Source organism: Coccinella septempunctata, chromosome 8 (genome assembly GCF_907165205.1).
Source record: "Coccinella septempunctata chromosome 8, icCocSept1.1, whole genome shotgun sequence".
NCBI lineage: Eukaryota > Metazoa > Arthropoda > Insecta > Coleoptera > Coccinellidae > Coccinella > Coccinella septempunctata.
In genome coordinates this window covers 4,471,617-4,491,959 of record NC_058196.1, presented here as the reverse complement: position 1 = coordinate 4,491,959, position 20,343 = coordinate 4,471,617, and the positions used below count along the sequence as shown (strand labels likewise).

Genomic DNA, 20,343 nt, shown 5'->3' with positions numbered 1-20,343 from the left:
TCTGCCATGGTGGCGCATATAATTTGTGTAATTTTGGACCATCGTTGTTCGTTCGGCGAATTTTTGCCCTTATGATTTTAGCCGTCGTTAGCGCTGCACAGTAAAAATTTAGATGAAGATATTCCAATGAACTGCCATTCTGTAGGTACTCAGGTAAAACGTCCTTATTCAAGATGTCGATTATGAGTGACATATTCTTGGATGTATTGAGTCGGGGAGGTGCTATTCGATGAAGAGGATCTGTTCCTTCCAATTCGGCAAAATATCTCCTCATCTCAGAGTCAATTTGTCGGTGGAGCTCTTCCCTATCGTCCTGGTGTTCTGCCTCACTTGGGTTGCAAGATGGACTTTCAGCGTCAATTTCTTCTGGCTGTTGTTGCCCAGGCATGTGAATCTCATCAGAGATGTTGGTGTCGCTCTCTGTTACTGGCGGACGCTGAAGTTCTTGTTTAATTGCGTCGATTCTGGCCATTGGTATTAGTTCATTTCTCAGAATTACGCGGTACTGGTCTGCCACCCGTTGTTCAGTGACATTTATATTTGGGTAGGCGTTGCAGAATTCCTCATGGAGCCTTTTCCTATAGTTGTTCGTGTTCTGCCCTAGTCCCGTGATGGAGTTATATATGCGCACAATAGTTTCATTCATGGACGTTGTCCACTTCATGCGCTTTCTAACTAACCCCGCTTGGGTAAGCACTGGCTGAATATCCTGCGCAGCACCTTCAGCGGTTCGAGTCGGCAATTGAATTGGACTCGTTGGTTGCTGTTGTTGCTTTGGAGCTGTAGCTTCTTCTGCAGCAGGAGCCCGCTTCCTCAACATCCTGCCACCGACGTCCCGCATGCTGTCATGTCCAGCGCCGGCTCCAGACATGCCCTGACGATTATATTATTTGTATTATTATTATTAACATTTTTTATATTGATTTGAATTCAGAAGAGCAAACAGAAAGAATAAAGCGATCATTCAAATATGGAAAGAGTTGAAAATATTGAATCAGGACTATAAAACCATACGATAAGTTTTGAAATGTTCTCAATTTATTTATTTATTTATTGATACAACTCATACAGATTCCACAATACAAGTATTCTAGTTTCCGATTCTTGAGTCGGCTATTACTAATAACAATTGTACACTAATAATTATCAATCCGATTCAATTTTAACCATTACGGTTCTTGAATATACAATACATAATTGAAATCATCAACAAAAGAATGAAACAAAAAAAAAAAAAAAATTGAAATCAAGTTTGAACTCTCAAGTTGCAATTATTGAATCATAGAAGTAGTCATACAGTTTTCGCTTTATTTGAGATGTTGAGTGCGAAAACAAATCACATACATCCTGAACCCTATTGTACTTATCACACATTGAATGTATTGGAGAAAATTTCATATAATTTGTTCTAGGGTTAGGTAAATAGAATGTAGAATGAGATCTCACATTAATCCTCGGTACTGAGAAAAGTAATTTATCAAGTGTAGCACTGTCAGTATTTTCATTTGTGATAGTTTTATGTAGGTAAACTATTTCAGCAATAAATCTTCTATTTTCTAGTGTTATTAAATTATAATTTTTTAAATTATTGTTAAACCTATTTTTACTCTTACGTAATATAAAGTTAACATTATTAAGAAATTTCTTGATTACACCTTCAATCTTTCTTTGTTGACACAAATAACTAGGATTCCAAACAACCGAACAATACTCAAGTCTAGATATAACATATGAATCAAATAGGATTTTTAATGTTCTAAAGTTTGTGAACTCTCTAGTGTTCCTCAAAATGAACCCAAGCATCTTATAAGAATTTTTAACTACTTCATCAATATGATCATTAAAGGTTAAAGATCTATCAAATGATACACCTAAATCTTTGATTTTCTCGAGTCTAGTCAAGGGATCACCGTCCACAGCATAATTATAGATAAGGTCCACCTTTTTTCTAGAAAATGTTACAAGATAACATTTCGCACTGTTAAATGTCAGTTTATTTCTTTTAGCCCAGGCCACAACCCTATCCAAATCAGACCTCAGTTCCTCTGCATCATTAGGATTTCTAATAATCCTATATAACTTCACATCATCAGCATAGAGACTCATCTCAGAGAAAGTCACAACATCAACAATATCATTGATATAAAGAAGGAACAACAAGGGCCCAAGGTTTGAACCCTGTGGTACCCCTGATGTGGCTTCGAAGTTTTCAGAAAAAAATTGATTTATCCTCACACACTGAGTTCTCCCACCCAAATAAGAACCAAAAAAAGAAACCAAATGAGGTGAAAAATTGTGTATATGCAGAAGCTTAAACAATATAATGTCATGGGGTACCCTATCGAAGGCTTTAACTGCATCCAGATAAAGCACATCTACTTGAGAATGATTAGAAAAGGCATTCAAGGAATATTCAACAAACTCGATCAAGTTTGATGATGTAGACCTACCAGCAGTGAAACCATGCTGTTGAACTGGGATTTTGTTCTTCACGTGAAACATAATATATTTATATAAGACCGATTCAAACACTTTTGCAATATTTGAAATGATAGAAATAGGCCGGTAATTCACTATTTTTTCTTTTTCACCCGTTTTATATACTGGGCATATGAAGGCTGTTTTAAGACATGTCGGAAAACTAGCTGTTTTCAAGGATAAATTAAATAATATGAAAAATGGTTTCGCAAAAATATCTGCACACTGCCTAATTACACATGCCGGTAAATTATCAGGACCCATACTTTTTTTTGGTTTCAAATTTTGAATAGCCTCTTCAATATCTTCCACAGTTATCTGACTTATATGGAAAAACCCACCACGATCAGCATTGCAAACATTATCTAAACAACCCGGTTCCTGCCTTGTATAATTTTTAGAGAAGTGATCTGCAAATGCATTTACTATTTGTGAACCGTCTGATAAGATTTCACCCCCATACTCCATCTCACCTGGTATCCTAGTGATATCTTTTTTGTTATTGATAAAATTCCAAAACTTTTTAGGGTTTTTTAGAAGTTCTACTTCTACATTCATCAAATATTTTTTATAAGCAGTTCTAATATCTTTTTTAATTTTGGATCTTAATTCATTGAATCTTTCATAGTAACAACTTAGTAAATGCCTCTTATATAGTCTATGATATTTATTTTTTTGTTTTATATTATTAATTATATCACTACAATTGAAAACAGAATCGATAATGCAAATTCAGCTCAGATAGACGATATGAGAGATAAAGAAAAATTATCAACTCCTCTTTTGTAGAGCTCAGAAAGTTCTATAAAAAATCAATGATGCTATATATGTAACTCTCGTGAATAACCCAATTAATCCGTTTCAACGTTATATATTTGATTCGAGAATATTCTCCATTTAAAGAGGTGTTTTGAGCAACCTCAAATAAAGTAACCTCAGTTAAAATACTGAAAGAGTTGAAATTATTATATCAAAATTTTGAAACCATACGATGAGTGGAGAAATGGTTTTAATAAAAGAAATTATTCCTGCGAATGTATTGAAAGAGAAAGAGGTAAGAGAAAGGTTCCGAAAAAATTCAAGAATACTCCAAATAATTCTTCGGTACGCTCTTCTATAGAAAATGAACTTACGGGAAGTGTTGATTTCGAGGAAGTGAACAAGTTGATTGAATACAAAAAAGGAAAATTATCTCACTGAGCGGGTACTTATTTTTCAAAAACAAAAATTTTCAGTTATTTTCTGTTGTGAACATACTTCATAAAAATATTTGTTATGAAATTAACATAATCGCTATTTTATTTTTTTGAAAATTTGAATTGTTAGATGGTTTCAAGAATGAAAAAATATAATTTTTGGCTTATTTATTTATTTGAATAATTATAACAGAGTATGGGCACTGAAAAATCTGCTGCTTTGGGCGCTGACTCTCTCAAGATAGTCCTTCAGGATTTGCGGGATGACGTCCATGTGATTGGCGGGTGGTATCGCCGTTATGTTAGACAGCGTTCTTTTCACTACATAATGGTCTTGTTCCTCGTCGTCGCTGATATCGGACAACGCCAATTGTATTCTGAGATCGCTGGAGGAGAAATTAAGGATTAGTTGAATGCGAATCTACGGTTTGGAATGCGGTTCGAAAGCGTTTGACGGAGAGTTACTTACGCTGATGTCCCAGAGATGTTGTGCAAGGTTTGATCGGAAAGTTTTTCATTCTGTTCTGAAAAGGAAAAATAATGGTTACTAGATAAAAATTTCGAATTTTGGTGAAAGCCAGCAAGGTCTAGATCTATTCTCGCAACCAATTACCTCATAGGTGATCAGAAGTTTTCCTAGTTAAAGTTCTGAGCAGCATTATGTGCAATACTTCGACAATACATTTCATATCAATTTACATTGTAGCCTTGAGAAAAAGCTGAATAATGTCCGAAACGTCGGCCAAATGATAAAGAAATTCAGTAGTTCAGATTCCTTAAAATCTCATCATATATGAAAAAATGGACCTTAACGAAACAAAAAGTTTCAACAAGCTGAAAGACCCCGCCAAAAAATCGAATTCCCTAAAATTTTCGCAAGTGAAAACGAACAAGTTTTCGAATGAAAATCAGGTTATTTAGAACCATCACATCGGCTGAAAACTGCCCGTTCGCGGATTTCCATTCAGGCTTCCTGCGATATTGTATTTCAATTTTATCACGTGATTGGCGATTTTCATGTTCCGTTCGACGTCCCTGAATTTTGACTCAAGATTTGAAATGAAGTCTGTGTGTATACGTTGAAATTTCATTGCAAAGACAAATCAGAGAAATTTGGTTTCGAAAGAAATTTTAGTTTCTCAGATGAGTTGAATGTTGGGAGCGTAAATGTGGAGATAAATTATTTGTACTTACTCGGGGTAGAGGAACCTTTACAAAGGGGCATCTCTGATAGCTGAAATTGAAAAAAGGAATCAGTGTTGATCGATGTGTGGTTTCTTTTTCTCCCTATCAATATGAAAAAAATGTAATATTGAAATAGGAAAAAAATATCTTATCAAACTCACCGTTGCCTTAGGATGATGGAAGATAAATTTTTTTTTGTTAATATCCAACCCCGAAATGGGAACAATAGGCGAAAGTTTTGCTTTCATAATGATCATTTCCTTCAGAGCCCTGTCTACTTCGAAGTTCGAGGAAGCTGGACTCTGGTGAAGTAGAGTTTTTCTGTCCTGTAAAATAAAAATCATGTGTAAGTATTAAGGATACCTCGTTTCGATAATGAAATTTACTACGATTTTTGAAAGAGTCTGGAGTTGACAAGAGTTCACTTATTTACCACTCAGAACGTTTATTGGATGGAAATGCTGAGAGGATAATACATGCTGTACGTCGAATTACGAAGGCAATAGAATAATTTAAATAAATCCAAAATCTTTCAGCTCGTATTTCACAGCGAGGCATAATTTTTAGAAGAACTGGTGTTTCATACTTACCGGTACAGGAACGGCTGTACGCCTCACTTGATTATGACTAGGATCACCCATGGTCATAGGACGACGCATTATTAGTGGAGATAGACCATTTACTTTCTGTTTGTAGGCGGCATAGTTGTAGTTAATTTGCCTATTCTTGTGGCCCTGATAAGGGCCGCGTTCGTGAGGTCTGATGTCGAAGGGCCTTTTCTGGTTCGATACGGGGCCGGCTGGACGGGTCATTCGATAAGCAGTAGGACGACCCATGGCCATAGGACGACGCATCATTTGTTGATATGCGCCGTTTCCGCTATGTTCGTAGTTGTTTTTGTTGATTTGCCTGACCTGGTGGCCCTGAAAAGGGCCGCTTTCGTGTGGCCTGCTGTCGACTGGCCTGTGTTGAATCGGTTTCTTCTCGGGCATAAAATGAAAGCCAGGATGGTGGTGGTTATTTTTCTTCATCAACTCGTGCCTGGCTTCAACAGAAGTTGGTCTGCAAGGAAAAATATTGATTAGTATTCTGTTTATATAAAGTAGTACAGTAAAAGTTTGGGTATTTCAAAAAGGGCTGCACATTGAGATATGACGCGTTGCACGATAAAATGTGCATCAAGATGATTTGAATCTTCCTTGACTGAAGTCAAGGATTACATCTTCATAATGCTCTTCACAAAAATTAAGCAGTGACATTCTACCGATCAATCCCGACAAGTATTTGAAATAAGTTGGAAAAATAGCGTTGTTGAGACACATCTCAATGTCAGTAAGGGTCTTGTGAATTCTACATTTAATTACCTGTTTGCTGGCTGATGGGGTGGCACGTGTGTTCTCGGTTGCACCGCATATAGAGTGGTGAAACCAGGCTGGATCAAGACCTTCTTCCCATCGAATAAATGCTTGGCCCTGCTATACTCTCCCAGTACGCCGTTAATTCTTTTCACCAACGGGTCATTCTTATTTGTAGGAACCTGAGAAAAATTAAAAAAAATTGAGATCAGTTGAAAGATGATTAAAGCAAGGCTACTAGGATAATTTTTCAAAATTATAATGACTCATACAGTTTTGAATTATCATTTCATTATCGAAGATGTTATGATATTGTAAAGTTTCGAAGTTGTCGAAAAAATTAAAATGGGGGGATTTATACGCGAGGACTCCAGGAAATAATGTTGGGGCTTAGAGATCCATATCATTATGTCTACATAAAATATCACTTCTAAAATATTGTGATTAATCTATAGGGAAAGATGATAGAACAAATACTGTCTGGCGGATCGAAACTAAAAAAGGTGCGTTTAAGAATCCCCAATCCCGGATTGTGGGTCATAGGCCCATTTTATATTCAAATTGGATACCATCTGATGGGCGCTAAGATGTTCTGAATCTCTTTTTTTGCATTTCACAGAACCTTTCGTGCTTGTGGAAAATGGATCGATATAATGTGTGGATATTGGTCATGAGAAATACGTGAGTATTTGTTTTGACATTCTGAAAAATACACTTTCGATTGGGTATTGAAATATGCACGGAAGGATGATTTCATAAGGGGCCGTTGTGAGACTGGGTCACATTTCAAGAAGGTGAGAGATCAGACGGTAAATACATCAACAGCTCTTTCTGTTTTTATCCTGATGTGAGCAGTTCTTCCTAGAAGGTGATAATACTAACACCCTGGAATATATCACTAAGGGTACTTGAAACTGATAGGACTCATCGAAAAACACAATAAACTTTTCGAAAGCACATCAGTGGTTATTTGTAAAAATATGTAATAAAGGGTTCAAAGCTCACCTTAACTGGATTTCCGAAGAGGGGGGGAAGCACTAGTGGTGTACCTCCCGTATTTTCTTGCATCCTGGCTCTCAACTGTTTTTCCTGCTCCCGCCGGCGTTCCCTGTAAATAACGAATGGGTTAATATTAGGCTCAACAGGTACATGACTGCCAAACAATACAAAGAGCAACAAAAAATTGATGTACGTAAAAAGGAGATAGGCACAAAAATAAGGAATTCAGCGAGAATCGAATTTCATCATCGGTGTCGCAAACTTGATCGGATCTCGTCTATTTTTTGACCTCGAAGTGGTAATCCATGATCTACTTCATTATATCACTACCGTTATCAATTAGTTCGATATCAAGCAGCAGTCCAAAAACTCGTGTTCAGAGGAGAGTCAGTCATTCAGATTGAATAAGAGCTATGAGACATTATGATATGTTTTTAAATGTATCCTATTGAAAACAGCTCTATAGTTAGAAAAGCAAACAAGATGAAGAATGTGATGATTGGAATATCAGAATTGTTGAAAATATTGAATCACAATTATGCAACCATACCTTGAGTTTTTTAGATGTTTCTGAGTTTAAGAGATACAAAACTGCAAATTCAACTGGGAATTTAGAGGACATTCCATCTTATATTCAAAAAAATGATATTTCGCGAAAAATATATATTTGTGAAACAGTATAATGATTTTTGGTTATTTTAATTCTGCATGTCATTTCAAAAACCAGAAATTATGTTAACTACTAAAAGTTCACAAGAATGAATGAAAAAAAAATTTTTATTCGGAAGAATTATACTGAATAAAATTTCTGAACTTCATTTAGTGAAAAAGTAGGGATGCAGAATATTGAGAGAACGCATTAACTATCGATCAGGTTTCTACCTGGAATTTCGAGAACATTCTATCATATTCTTCAAAAGAATAATACTCTGCTAAAAGTCTAAATTCGTGAAACTGTAACATGATTATTTGTTATTTTGATTCTGCATGTAATTTTGAGAAACTAAAATTATGTTAACTATTCAAAGATCACAAGAATAAATAAAAAAAAAATTCATATTTGGAAGAGCAAGAGGAGGAAGTGATAATTGAAATACTGAATGAGTTGAAAATATTGAATCACAATTGAGAAACCATACGATAGGTTCTGAAAGGTTCTCAATTGAAAAATGGATCAATTATGCAAATTTAACCTAGAATTTCGAGAACATTCTATCCTATTTTTTTAAAGAATAATACTCTGCTAAAATTCTATTCTCGCGAAGCGGTATCACGATCACTCGTTATTTTGAATCTGCATGTAATTTTGCAGAACTGCAATAATATTCTACTAGCTAAAGTCCACAAAAAAAAAGAAATTTGCCTGTTTTATATTTCAAAAAGCAAAGGAAAAGAAGAAAGAGTTTATTTGATTATGTGAGGGTTGAAAATATTGAATCACAATTTTGAAACCATACGATGAGTGGAGAAATATTGTTAATAAGAAAAATTGATTCTGCAAATGTATGGAATTAGTACGGGGTTAGAGTGACGATTCGAGAGAATTTAAAAATTTTGTCCACAAAAATGAAATAATAAGTACAGCTTCATAGTTGGAAAAGATAACAAGATGAAGAATGTGATGATTGAAATATCAGAATTGTTGAAAATATAGAATCACAATCATGCAACCATACCTTGAGATTTTTAGATGTTCCTTAGTTCAAAAATTACGAAACTGCAAATTCAACTGGGAAATTAAAAGATATTCCATCTTATTTTCAAAACAATAATATTTCGCGAAAAATCCATATTCGTGAAACAGTATAATGATTCTTGGCTATTTTGATTCTGCATGTGATTTTGAAAAACTGAAAAAATGTAAACCATTCAAAGTTCACACGAATGAATGAATAAAAATTATATTTGGAAGAGCCAAAAGAGAAAAGATAGTGATAATTGAAATATTGAATAAGTTGAAAATATCTAATCACAATTAAGAAACCATAGGATAAGTTTCGATATGTTCTCAATTGAAAAGGAAATCGTTTATGCAAATTCAACCTAGAATTCCGAGAACATTCTATCTTATTTTTCGAAAGATTAATACTCTGCTAAAAGTTTATAATCTGAGTAATGTAATGTAATTCTCGCGAAACGGTATCATGATTATTTGTTATTTTGAATATGCATGTAATTTTGAAGAACCGAAATGATTTTCTGCTAGTCAAAGTCCACAAAAATGAAAGAAATAAGCCTGTTTTATATTTCAAAACGCAAACAAAAAAAAGAAACAGTTTATTTGATTATTGGAGGGTTGAAAATATCGAATCAAAATTTTGAAACAATACGATAAGTGGAGAAATATTTTCAACGAAAAGAATATCAATTCTGCAAATGTATTGAATTAGTACGGGGTTAGAGTGGCTATTCAAAAAAATTTAAAAAGTGATTAGTGGGAAATATAAGAAACCTGAAATTCACTGGAGACTTGATTAAATGAAAAATATTTCGATGTTAACAACATTTTCCACACTAACTATTTCGAAGTTATGCTGAATATACACTACTTACATCAACTCCTTGTACCAATTATTAGTTAACTTCATTTTCGAATTTTATCGATACGGTATTCTGAATGAAAAAATTCACAAAACTTTGTCAATGATCTAGAAGACACTAAGGATTTCGCCAAAATTTTCAACTTCTCAAAAGAGCGAACAGAGTTATACTGAATAGAACGTTATCTACTAAAAGAGTAGGGATGCCGAATTTTGAGAAAACTCATTAACTATCGGTCAGGTTTCTACCTGGAGTTTCGAGAACATTCTATCTTTCTTTTTTCGAAATAATGATATTTTGCTAAAAGTCTATATTCGTGAAACTGTATCATGATTATTTCTTATTTCGATTCTTCATGTAATTTTAAGGAACTGAAATTATGTTGAATATTCAAAGATCAAAAGAATGAATGAAAAAAAAATTTATATTTGGATAAGCAAAAAGAAAAAAAGATAATTGAAATATTGAAAATATTGAATCATAATTGAGAAACCGAACGATAGGTTTTGGAATGTTCTCAATTGAAAAGGAAATCAATAATGCAAATTTAACCTAGAATTTCGAGTAAATTCTATCCTATTTTTCAAAAGAATAATACTTTGCTAAAATTCTATTCTCGCGAAACGGTATCATGATTGTTTGTTATTTTGAATATGCATGTAATTTTGAAGAACCGAAATGATTTTCTGCTAGTCAAAGTCCACAAAAATGAAAGAAATAAGCCTGTTTTATATTTCAAAACCCAAAAAAAGGAAGAAACAGTTTATTTGATTATTGAAGGGTTGAAAACATTGAATCACAATTTTGAAACCATGAGATGAGTGGAGAAATATTTTCAACGAAAAGAATCAATTCAGCAAATGTATTGAATTAGTACGAGGTTAGAGTGGCTATTCAAAAAAATTTAAAAATTGATTAGTAAGAAATATAAGAAACCTGAAATTCACTGAAGACTTGATTAAATGAAAAATATCTTGATGTTATCAACTTTTTCTACACTAACTAATTCGAAGTCATTCTGAATATACACTACTTACATCAGCTTCTCGTACCAATCATTAGTTAACTTCATTTTCAAATTTTATCGATACGGTATTCTGAATGAAACGATTCACAAAACTTTGCCAATGATCTAGAAGACACTAAGGAATACGCCGAAATTTTCAACTTCTCATAAGAGCGAACAGTGTTATACTGAATAGAACGTTATCTACTAAAAGAGTAGGGATGCAGAATTTTGAGAGCACGCATTAACTAACGGTCAGGTTTCTACCTGGAATTTCGAGAACATTCTATCATATTTTTCAAAAGAACAATACTTTGCTAAAAGTCTAAATTCGTGAAACTGTATCATGATTATTTGTTATTTCGATTCTTCATGTAATTTCTAAAAAGTGCAATTATGTTAACCATTCAAATATCACAAGAATGAATGAAAAATAAACTTTCATTTCTAAGAGCAAAAAGAAAAAAGATAATTGAAATATTGAAAATATTGAATCACAATTGAGAAACCGAACGATAGGTTTTGGAAGGTTCTCAATTGAAAAGGAAATCAATTATGCAAATTTAATCTAGAATTTCGACAACATTCTTTCCTATTTTTCAAAAGAATGATACTTTGCTGAAATTCTATTCTCGCGAAACGGTATCATGATTATTTGTTATTTTGAATATGCATGTAATTTTGAAGAACCGAAATGATTTTCTGCTACTCAAAGTCCACAAAAATGAAAGAAATAAGCCTGTTTTATATCTCAAGACGCAAACAAAACGGGGAAAGAGTATAATTGATTATTGAAGGGTTGAAAATATTGAATCACAATTTTGAAACAATAGGATGAATGGAGAAATATTTTTAACGGAAAGAATATCAATACTGCAAATGTATTGAATTAGTACGGGGTTAGAGTGGCTATTCAAGAAGATTCAAAAATTGATTAGTGGGAAATATAAGAAACCTGACATTCTCTGGAGACTTGATTGAATGAAAAATATTTTGATGTTAACAACTTTTTCTACACTAACTAATTCGAAGTCATGCTGAATATACACTACTTACATCAACTTCTCGTACCAATCATTAGTTAACCTCATTTTCAAATTTTATCGATACGGTATTCTGAATGAAAAAATTCACACAATTTTGCCAATGATCGAGAAGACACTGAGGAATTCGCCGAAATTTTCAACCTCTCAAAAGAGCGAACAGAGTTATACTGAATAGAATTTCAGAACATGACGTTATCTAGTGAAAGAGTAGGAATGCAGAATTTTCAGGAAACGCATTAACTCTCGATCAGGTTTTTACCTGGAGTTTCGAGAACATTCTATTTCATTCGTCGAAAGCATATTACCTCACGAAAAATCAATATTCTTGAAGAGGAATAATATTTTTGGGTTATTTTGATTCTGCATGTAATTTTGAAGAACCGTGTAGATGTTCAACTACCCAAAGTCCACAAGCATTAAATAAAAAAACAGTCTTATGAATGCCAAAGGTAAATAAAATGAATAAAGTCAGAATTGAAATTTTATAATTGTTGGAAATTTTGAATCACGATTATGAAATCATACGTTAAAATTTGAAATGGTCTCAATCAAAGAAAATACTGCAGATATATAAGTATAGAAATGGTTACAGTAACGTTCCGAAAAAATTGAGTAATTCTCTATTGAAAATTATGAAAATCCTGAAATTCAGAGAAATCACTGCCTATTATAAAACAGAGCTTTATGACTTTAGCCTTCCGGCTTTCACACTCCTCTCCAGAGGAAAATTCACTTATCCCAGATATCTCAGATATCAAAAGGATTAAGCTCTGTTGGAGCCCTGTCCAGGTTTTCGGGCTCGTGGTGTTGGTCGGGTTCGGGTCGCTCCTCGGCTCCCTGCTGTAGGTTGGATTCCTGCTCCGTCCGCACTTCCTGTCGGAGCAGACGGTGTTCCTCTGAATTTCCCATGTACTTGCGTACAGTTCTCGCCGTTCCCAGCAGTACCGCCTTCTGCATCACTCCATAGATATTTTCGTCCAGCTGAAGTTTCCTCAAGTTCTCTAGTAGTTTCTTCGGTATCAGGCCCGGAGATGATATGACAATCATCGGTGGCAGGATGTTGAGGAAGCGGGCTCCTGCTGCAAAAGAAGCTACAGCTCCAAAGCAACAACAGCAACCAACGAGTCCAATTCAATTGCCGACTCGAACCGCTGAAGGTGCTGCGCAGGATATTCAGCCAGTGCTCACCCAAGCGGGGTTAGTTAGAAAGCGCATGAAGTGGACAACGTCCATGAATGAAACTATTGTGCGCATATATAACTCCATCACGGGACTAGGGCAGAACACGAACAACTATAGGAAAAGGCTCCATGAGGAATTCTGCAACGCCTACCCAAATATAAATGTCACTGAACAACGGGTGGCAGACCAGTACCGCGTAATTCTGAGAAATGAACTAATACCAATGGCCAGAATCGACGCAATTAAACAAGAACTTCAGCGTCCGCCAGTAACAGAGAGCGACACCAACACCTCTGATGAGATTCACATGCCTGGGCAACAACAGCCAGAAGAAATTGACGCTGAAAGTCCATCTTGCAACCCAAGTGAGGCAGAACACCAGGACGATAGGGAAGAGCTCCACCGACAAATTGACTCTGAGATGAGGAGATACTTTGCCGAATTGGAAGGAACAGATCCTCTTCATCGAATAGCACCTCCCCGACTCAATACATCCAAGAAACTGTCACTCATAATCGACATCTTGAATAAGGACGTTTTACCTGAGTACCTACAGAATGGAAGTTCATTGGAATATCTTCATCTAGTTTTTTACTGTGCAGCGCTAACGACGGCTAAAACCATAGGGGCAAAAATTCGCCGAACGAACAACGATGGTCCAAAATTACACAAATTATATGCGCCACCATGGCAGAAACGTCTTCAACACAAAACAGAGAGACTAAGAAGAGACATTGGACGACTGACGGAGTACGTGAACAGGAATCGCGGAAGGAAGGTTGTGAAAGCTGCCAAAGAAATCATGGATAGAAACAGAAACCACACAGAACGAGAGACGGAGAATGCTACGGCTCACCACTGCCTCGACACTCTGAAGCAAAAGCTAAGTCTGTATGCGGAACGCCTGAGAAGATATAAAAGCAATTATAGCCGGAAAAGAGACAACAATTCATTCGAAAAGTCGGAAGAAACTTTCTACCGGTCACTCACATCGTCTGATGGAGAAAATGGAAAGTTACCACCAAAAGAAGCCATTGAACAATTCTGGACCGAACAATTATCAACGAAACCTCAGTTCAATGGAGATACCGGATGGATTGAAGATGAAAAGTCTGAAGCTGTAAAATATGAGCCGATGCAACATGACATAATCACAATTGAAGAAGTAAAATCAGCTATCAGAGGACTACACAACTGGAAAACACCTGGGCCTGATGGATTACAGAACTTCTGGATCAAGAAACTTTGGATCATGCATGACAAATTGACCTCCGCAATAAATGATGTCATTGAAAATCCTGAAAGAATGCCAATATTCCTTACACATGGCACAACATACTTGTTACCTAAAGACCAAAGGAATACAGAAGACCCATCCAAGTACCGACCAATCACATGTCTTCCAACGATGTACAAATTAATCACATCGTGCATTTCAAATCGAATTCACAACCATTGCGAAAGGAATAACATCATCGCCATGCAACAAAAAGGATGCACCAAAGAGAGCAGAGGGTGCAAAGAACAGCTAATAATTTTTTCAGTTATCTGCAATCAAGCGTTCTCCAAGCGAAGGAATCTTTACGCTGCGTACATAGACTACAAGAAAGCATTCGATTCCATACCTCACGAATGGCTCTTGACTATCTTGAACATTTACAAGGTGGATCCCAATATTGTTAAGTTCCTGAAAAACGCTATGTCAACCTGGCGTACTAGTCTTCAAATGAAAGCAGCAGATGGCTCCATTACGACAGGACCTATTCCAATAAGACGCGGAATTTTCCAAGGGGATTCGCTGAGCCCTCTGTGGTTCTGCATGGCTCTGAATCCCTTATCTCATAGATTGAACTCTACGGACTACGGATTTGCCATCAAAAGCGGCAGTAGAACTATGATGAAACTGAATCATCTCCTTTACATGGACGATTTGAAACTCTTCGCATCTACCAAAAAACAAATGCAACAGATGCTGAAAATGGTGGAAGGATTCTCGGAAGACATCAAAATGAAGTTTGGATTAGAAAAATGTGGACTGCTCAACATAACGAGAGGGAAAATAGAAGATGGTACGTTCGAACTCAGGGAAGGTGCAGAAATTGAAGCATTGAAGGAAGGAGACACATACAAGTATCTGGGCATAAAACAGGCAAGAAAAATCAATCAGAGCCAGATGAAGAAAGAACTAACGGAGGAGTTCACACGAAGATTGAGAAGGATAATGAGAACTGGCCTTAACAGCAAGAATCTGATAAAAGCTATCAATACCTACGCTTGCTCGGCGCTGAGCTACTCATTCGGTATCATCTCTTGGACCACCACCGATTTAGCAGCCTTACAAAGAAAAATAAGGACGATGCTCACTAAACACAATAAACATCACCCCAAAAGCTCAATAGAACGGACCGAGCTGCCACGACATCTTGGGGGTAGAGGAATTGTTGATTTGTCCAACCGTATGACCCAGGAAATTGAAGGACTTCGAAAATATTTTCTGAGCAAGGCTGCTTCGTCAGAACTCTATCGAGTAGTTTGTGTTGCTGATACTTCTACACCGTTAAAGCTACAGCAGGACCACTTGGAAACCGTCGAACACTCTGCAGAAAGTAAAATGCAGAAACTGATTGGCAAACCTTTGCATGGGAGGCACCAGAACGAGGTCAACCATGATTACGTCGACATATCTGCGTCGAACTACTGGTTGACTTCCGGAAGGTTGTTTCCTGAGACAGAGGGCTTCATGCTTGCCATCCAGGATCAGGTGATTCCAACAAGGAACTACATGAAATATATCGCCAAGGATGCCTCAGTGGCGGATGATAGCTGTCGTTATGGCTGTGCGACACATGAAACTATCCAGCACATCACCGGGGGATGTCAGAAGTTCGCGGGCACGGAGTACAAAAATAGACATGATGCCGTTGCGAAGATTCTTCACCAAGAATTGGCACTAAAACACCAACTTCTGAGTTCGAAAAAGGTTTCTTATTACAATTACCATCCGGATGCTGTATTGGAAAATGAACATCACAAGCTCTATTGGGATCGCACGGTTCTCACAGACCGGAAAATAACCCACAATAGACCAGACCTCATATTGCTCAATAAGGATGAGGACACAGCACTTTTCATCGATGTGGCGATTTCAAATAATAACAATCTTCTAGATATGCACACTGAAAAAATTTCAAAGTACAGATTTCTCGAGGATCAAACCAGGAGACAGTGGAAGCTGAAAGATGTCAAGACCATCCCTATTGTCATATCATCTACAGGCCTGATACCGAAGAAACTACTAGAGAACTTGAGGAAACTTCAGCTGGACGAAAATATCTATAGAGTGATGCAGAAGGCGGTACTGCTGGGAACGGCGAGAACTGTACGCAAGTACATGGGAAATTCAGAGGAACACCGTCTGCTCCGACAGGAAGTGCGGACGGAGCAGGAATCCAACCTACAGCAGGGAGCCGAGTAGCGACCCGAACCCGACCAACACCACAAGCCCGAAAACCTGGAAAGGGCTCCAACAGAGCTTAATCCTTTTGATATCTGAGATATCTGGGATAAGTGAATTTTCCTCTGGAGAGGAGTGTGAAAGCCGCAAGGCTAAAGTCATAATAATAAGTTTTTTACTGTGCAGCGCTAACGACGGCTAAAACCATAGGGGCAAAAATTCGCCGAACGAACAACGATGGTCCAAAATTACACAAATTATATGCGCCACCATGGCAACACAAAACAGAGAGACTAAGAAGAGACATTGGACGACTGACGGAGTACGTGAACGGGAATCGCGGAAGGAAGGTTGTGAAAGCCGCCAAAGAAATCATGGATAGAAACAGAACACACACAGAACGAGAGACGGAGAATGCTACAGCTCACCACTGCCTCGACACTCTGAAGCAAAAGCTAAGTCTGTATGCAGAACGCCTGAGAAGATATAAAAGCAATTATAGCCGGAAAAGAGACAACAATTCATTCGAAAAGTCGGAAGAAACTTTCTACCGGTCACTCACATCGTCTGATGGAGAAAATGGAAAGTTACCACCAAAAGAAGCCATTGAACAATTCTGGACCGAACAATTATCAACGAAACCTCAGTTCAATGGAGATACCGGATGGATTGAAGATGAAAAGTCTGAAGCTGTAAAATATGAGCCGATGCAACATGACATAATCACAATTGAAGAAGTAAAATCAGCTATCAGAGGACTACACAACTGGAAAACACCTGGGCCTGATGGATTACAGAACTTCTGGATCAAGAAACTTTGGATCATGCATGAGAAATTGACCTCCGCAATAAATGATGTCATTGAAAATCCTGAAAGAATGCCAATATTCCTTACACATGGCACAACGTACCTGTTACCCAAAGGCCAAAGGAATACAGAGGACCCATCCAAATACCGACCAATCACATGTCTTCCAACGATGTACAAATTAATCACATCGTGCATTTCAAATCGAATTCACAACCATTGCGAAAGGAATAACATCATCGCCATGCAACAAAAAGGATGCACCAAAGAGAGCAGAGGGTGCAAAGAACAGCTAATAATTGATTCAGTTATCTGCAATCAAGCGTTCTCCAAGCGAAGGAATCTTTACGCTGCGTACATAGACTACAAGAAAGCATTCGATTTTATACCTCACGAATGGCTCTTGACTATCTTGAACATTTACAAGGTGGATCCCAATATTGTTAAGTTCCTGAAAAACGCTATGTCAACCTGGCGTACTAGTCTTCAAATGAAAGCAGCAGATGGCTCCATTACGACAGGACCTATTCCAATAAGACGCGGAATTTTCCAAGGGGATTCGCTGAGCCCTCTGTGGTTCTGCATGGCTCTGAATCCCTTGTCTCATAGATTGAACTCTACGGACTACGGATTTGCCATCAAAAGCGGCAGTAGAACTATGATGAAACTGAATCATCTCCTTTACATGGACGATTTGAAACTCTTCGCATCTACCAAAAAACAAATGCAACAGATGCTGAAAATGGTGGAAGGATTCTCGGAAGACAACAAAATGAAGTTTGGATTAGAAAAATGTCGACTGCTCAACATAACGAGAGGGAAAATAGAAGATGGTACGTTCAAACTCAGGGAAGGTGCAGAAATTGAAGCATTGAAGGAAGGAGACACATACAAGTATCTGGGCATAAAACAGGCAAGAAAAATCAATCAGAGCCAGATGAAGAAAGAACTAACGGAGGAGTTCACCCGAAGATTGAGAAGGATAATGAGAACTGGCCTTAACAGCAAGAATCTGATGAAAGCTATCAATACCTACGCTTGCTCGGCGCTGAGCTACTCATTCGGTATCATCTCTTGGACCACCACCGATTTAGCAGCCTTACAAAGAAAAATAAGGACGATGCTCAATAAACACAATAAACATCACCCCAAAAGCTCAATAGAACGGACCGAGCTGCCACGACATCTTGGGGGTAGAGGAATTGTTGATTTGTCCAACCGTATGACCCAGGAAATTGAAGGACTTCGAAAATATTTTCTGAGCAAGGCTGCTTCGTCAGAACTCCATCGAGTAGTTTGTGTTGCTGATACTTCTACACCGTTAAAGCTACAGCAGGACCACTTGGAAACCGTCGAACACTCTGCAGAAAGTAAAATGCAGAAACTGATTGGCAAACATTTGCATGGGAGGCACCAGAACGAGGTCAACCATGATTACGTCGACATATCTGCGTCGAACTACTGGTTGACTTCCGGAAGGTTGTTTCCTGAGACAGAGGGCTTCATGCTTGCCATCCAGGATCAGGTGATTCCAACAAGGAACTACATGAAATATATCGCCAAGGATGCCTCAGTGGCGGATGATAGCTGTCGTTATGGCTGTGCGACACATGAAACTATCCAGCACATCACCGGGGGATGTCAGAAGTTCGCGGGCACGGAGTACAAAAATAGACATGATGCCGTTGCGAAGATTCTTCACCAAGAATTGGCACTAAAACACCAACTTCTAAGTTCGAAAAAGGTTTCTTATTACAATTACCATCCGGATGCTGTATTGGAAAATGAACATCACAAGCTCTATTGGGATCGCACGGTTCTCACAGACCGGAAAATAACCCACAATGGACCAGACCTCATATTGCTCAATAAGGATGAGGACACAGCACTTTTCATCGATGTGGCGATTCCAAATAATAACAATCTTCTAGATAGGCACACTGAAAAAATTTCAAAGTACAAAGATCTCGAGGAGCAAACCAGGAGACAGTGGAAGCTGAAAGATGTCAAGACCATCCCTATTGTCATATCATCTACAGGCCTGATACCGAAGAAACTACTAGGGAACTTGAGGAAACTTCAGCTGGACGAAAATATCTATAGAGTGATGCAGAAGGCGGTACTGCTGGGAACGGCGAGAACTGTACGCAAGTACATGGGAAATTCAGAGGAACACCGTCTGCTCCGACAGGAAGTGCGGACGGAGCAGGAATCCAACCTACAGCAGGGAGCCGAGGAGCGACCCGAACCCGACCAACACCACGAGCCCGAAAACCTGGAAAGGGCTCCAACAGAGCTTAATCCTTTTGATATCTGAGATATCTGGGATAAGTGAATTTTCCTCTGGAGAGGAGTGTGAAAGCCGCAAGGCTAAAAGCATAATAATAATAATAATAATAATTATTTAATAATTCTCAATATCAAGATACAGGAAGCGTCAAAGAAAAAAAATCAAATACAATAGTATTCAAAAAATATGCAAGTTAATTTGTAAAGGACTAGTACCACAATTACACATGGAACTAACAAAACATTGTTGATCCATTTATTCATGTAAAAAAGAATGAAGGCCGGTCCAAAAATTCTTTCAAGCTATATACAGTAGTCTTCAACAGAGCCCTCTTTATCTCCCTGTCGAATCTCGTAGCATTTAACTGTTTTATAGTATCCGGTATCGAATTGTACAAAACGGCTCCCCAGTAATCAACAAATTGCTGTGATGATGTTAGGCGATGAAAGGGTATTTCTAAGGCTGTTCTATTTCTTGTTCTATACGGATGCCTCTGCATATTCCTCGGGAAGTTTTTGATATTAGCATGCACATACTTCAGTGTGGATGATATGAAAATACTTGGTACAGTCAAGATGCCCCCAGCCCTGAATGCCTCTCTACAACTGTCTCTGGGTCCAAGGCCGAAAAGAGCCCTTATAGCCCTCTTCTGGAGTAAAAGCACTCTTTGCGCTTCCGATGAACTACCCCAAAAAAGAATGGCGTAGGAGGCCACACTATGGAAGTTGGCAAAATAAGTTAGCCTGGCCATTTCATATGTTGTGCACATTTTCACCCGTCGAATGGAATACACAGCCACTGAC

The 20,343-nt window shown here is 37.5% G+C and overlaps 1 protein-coding gene across 1 annotated transcript; it reads right to left on the bottom strand.

Annotated features, from left to right (window-relative positions):
• Window positions 1–3,827: 3,827 nt before the first annotated feature.
• LOC123318224 lies at window positions 3,828–20,291 on the bottom strand. Its single transcript, XM_044904840.1, has 3 exons — window positions 20,102–20,291; window positions 4,144–4,198; window positions 3,828–4,060 (listed from the first exon to the last, which is right to left on the bottom strand). Exons 1-3 carry the CDS (start codon window positions 20,289–20,291, stop codon window positions 3,859–3,861), a joined length of 447 nt encoding a protein of 148 aa, XP_044760775.1. The 3' UTR covers window positions 3,828–3,858.
• Window positions 20,292–20,343: the final 52 nt, after the last annotated feature.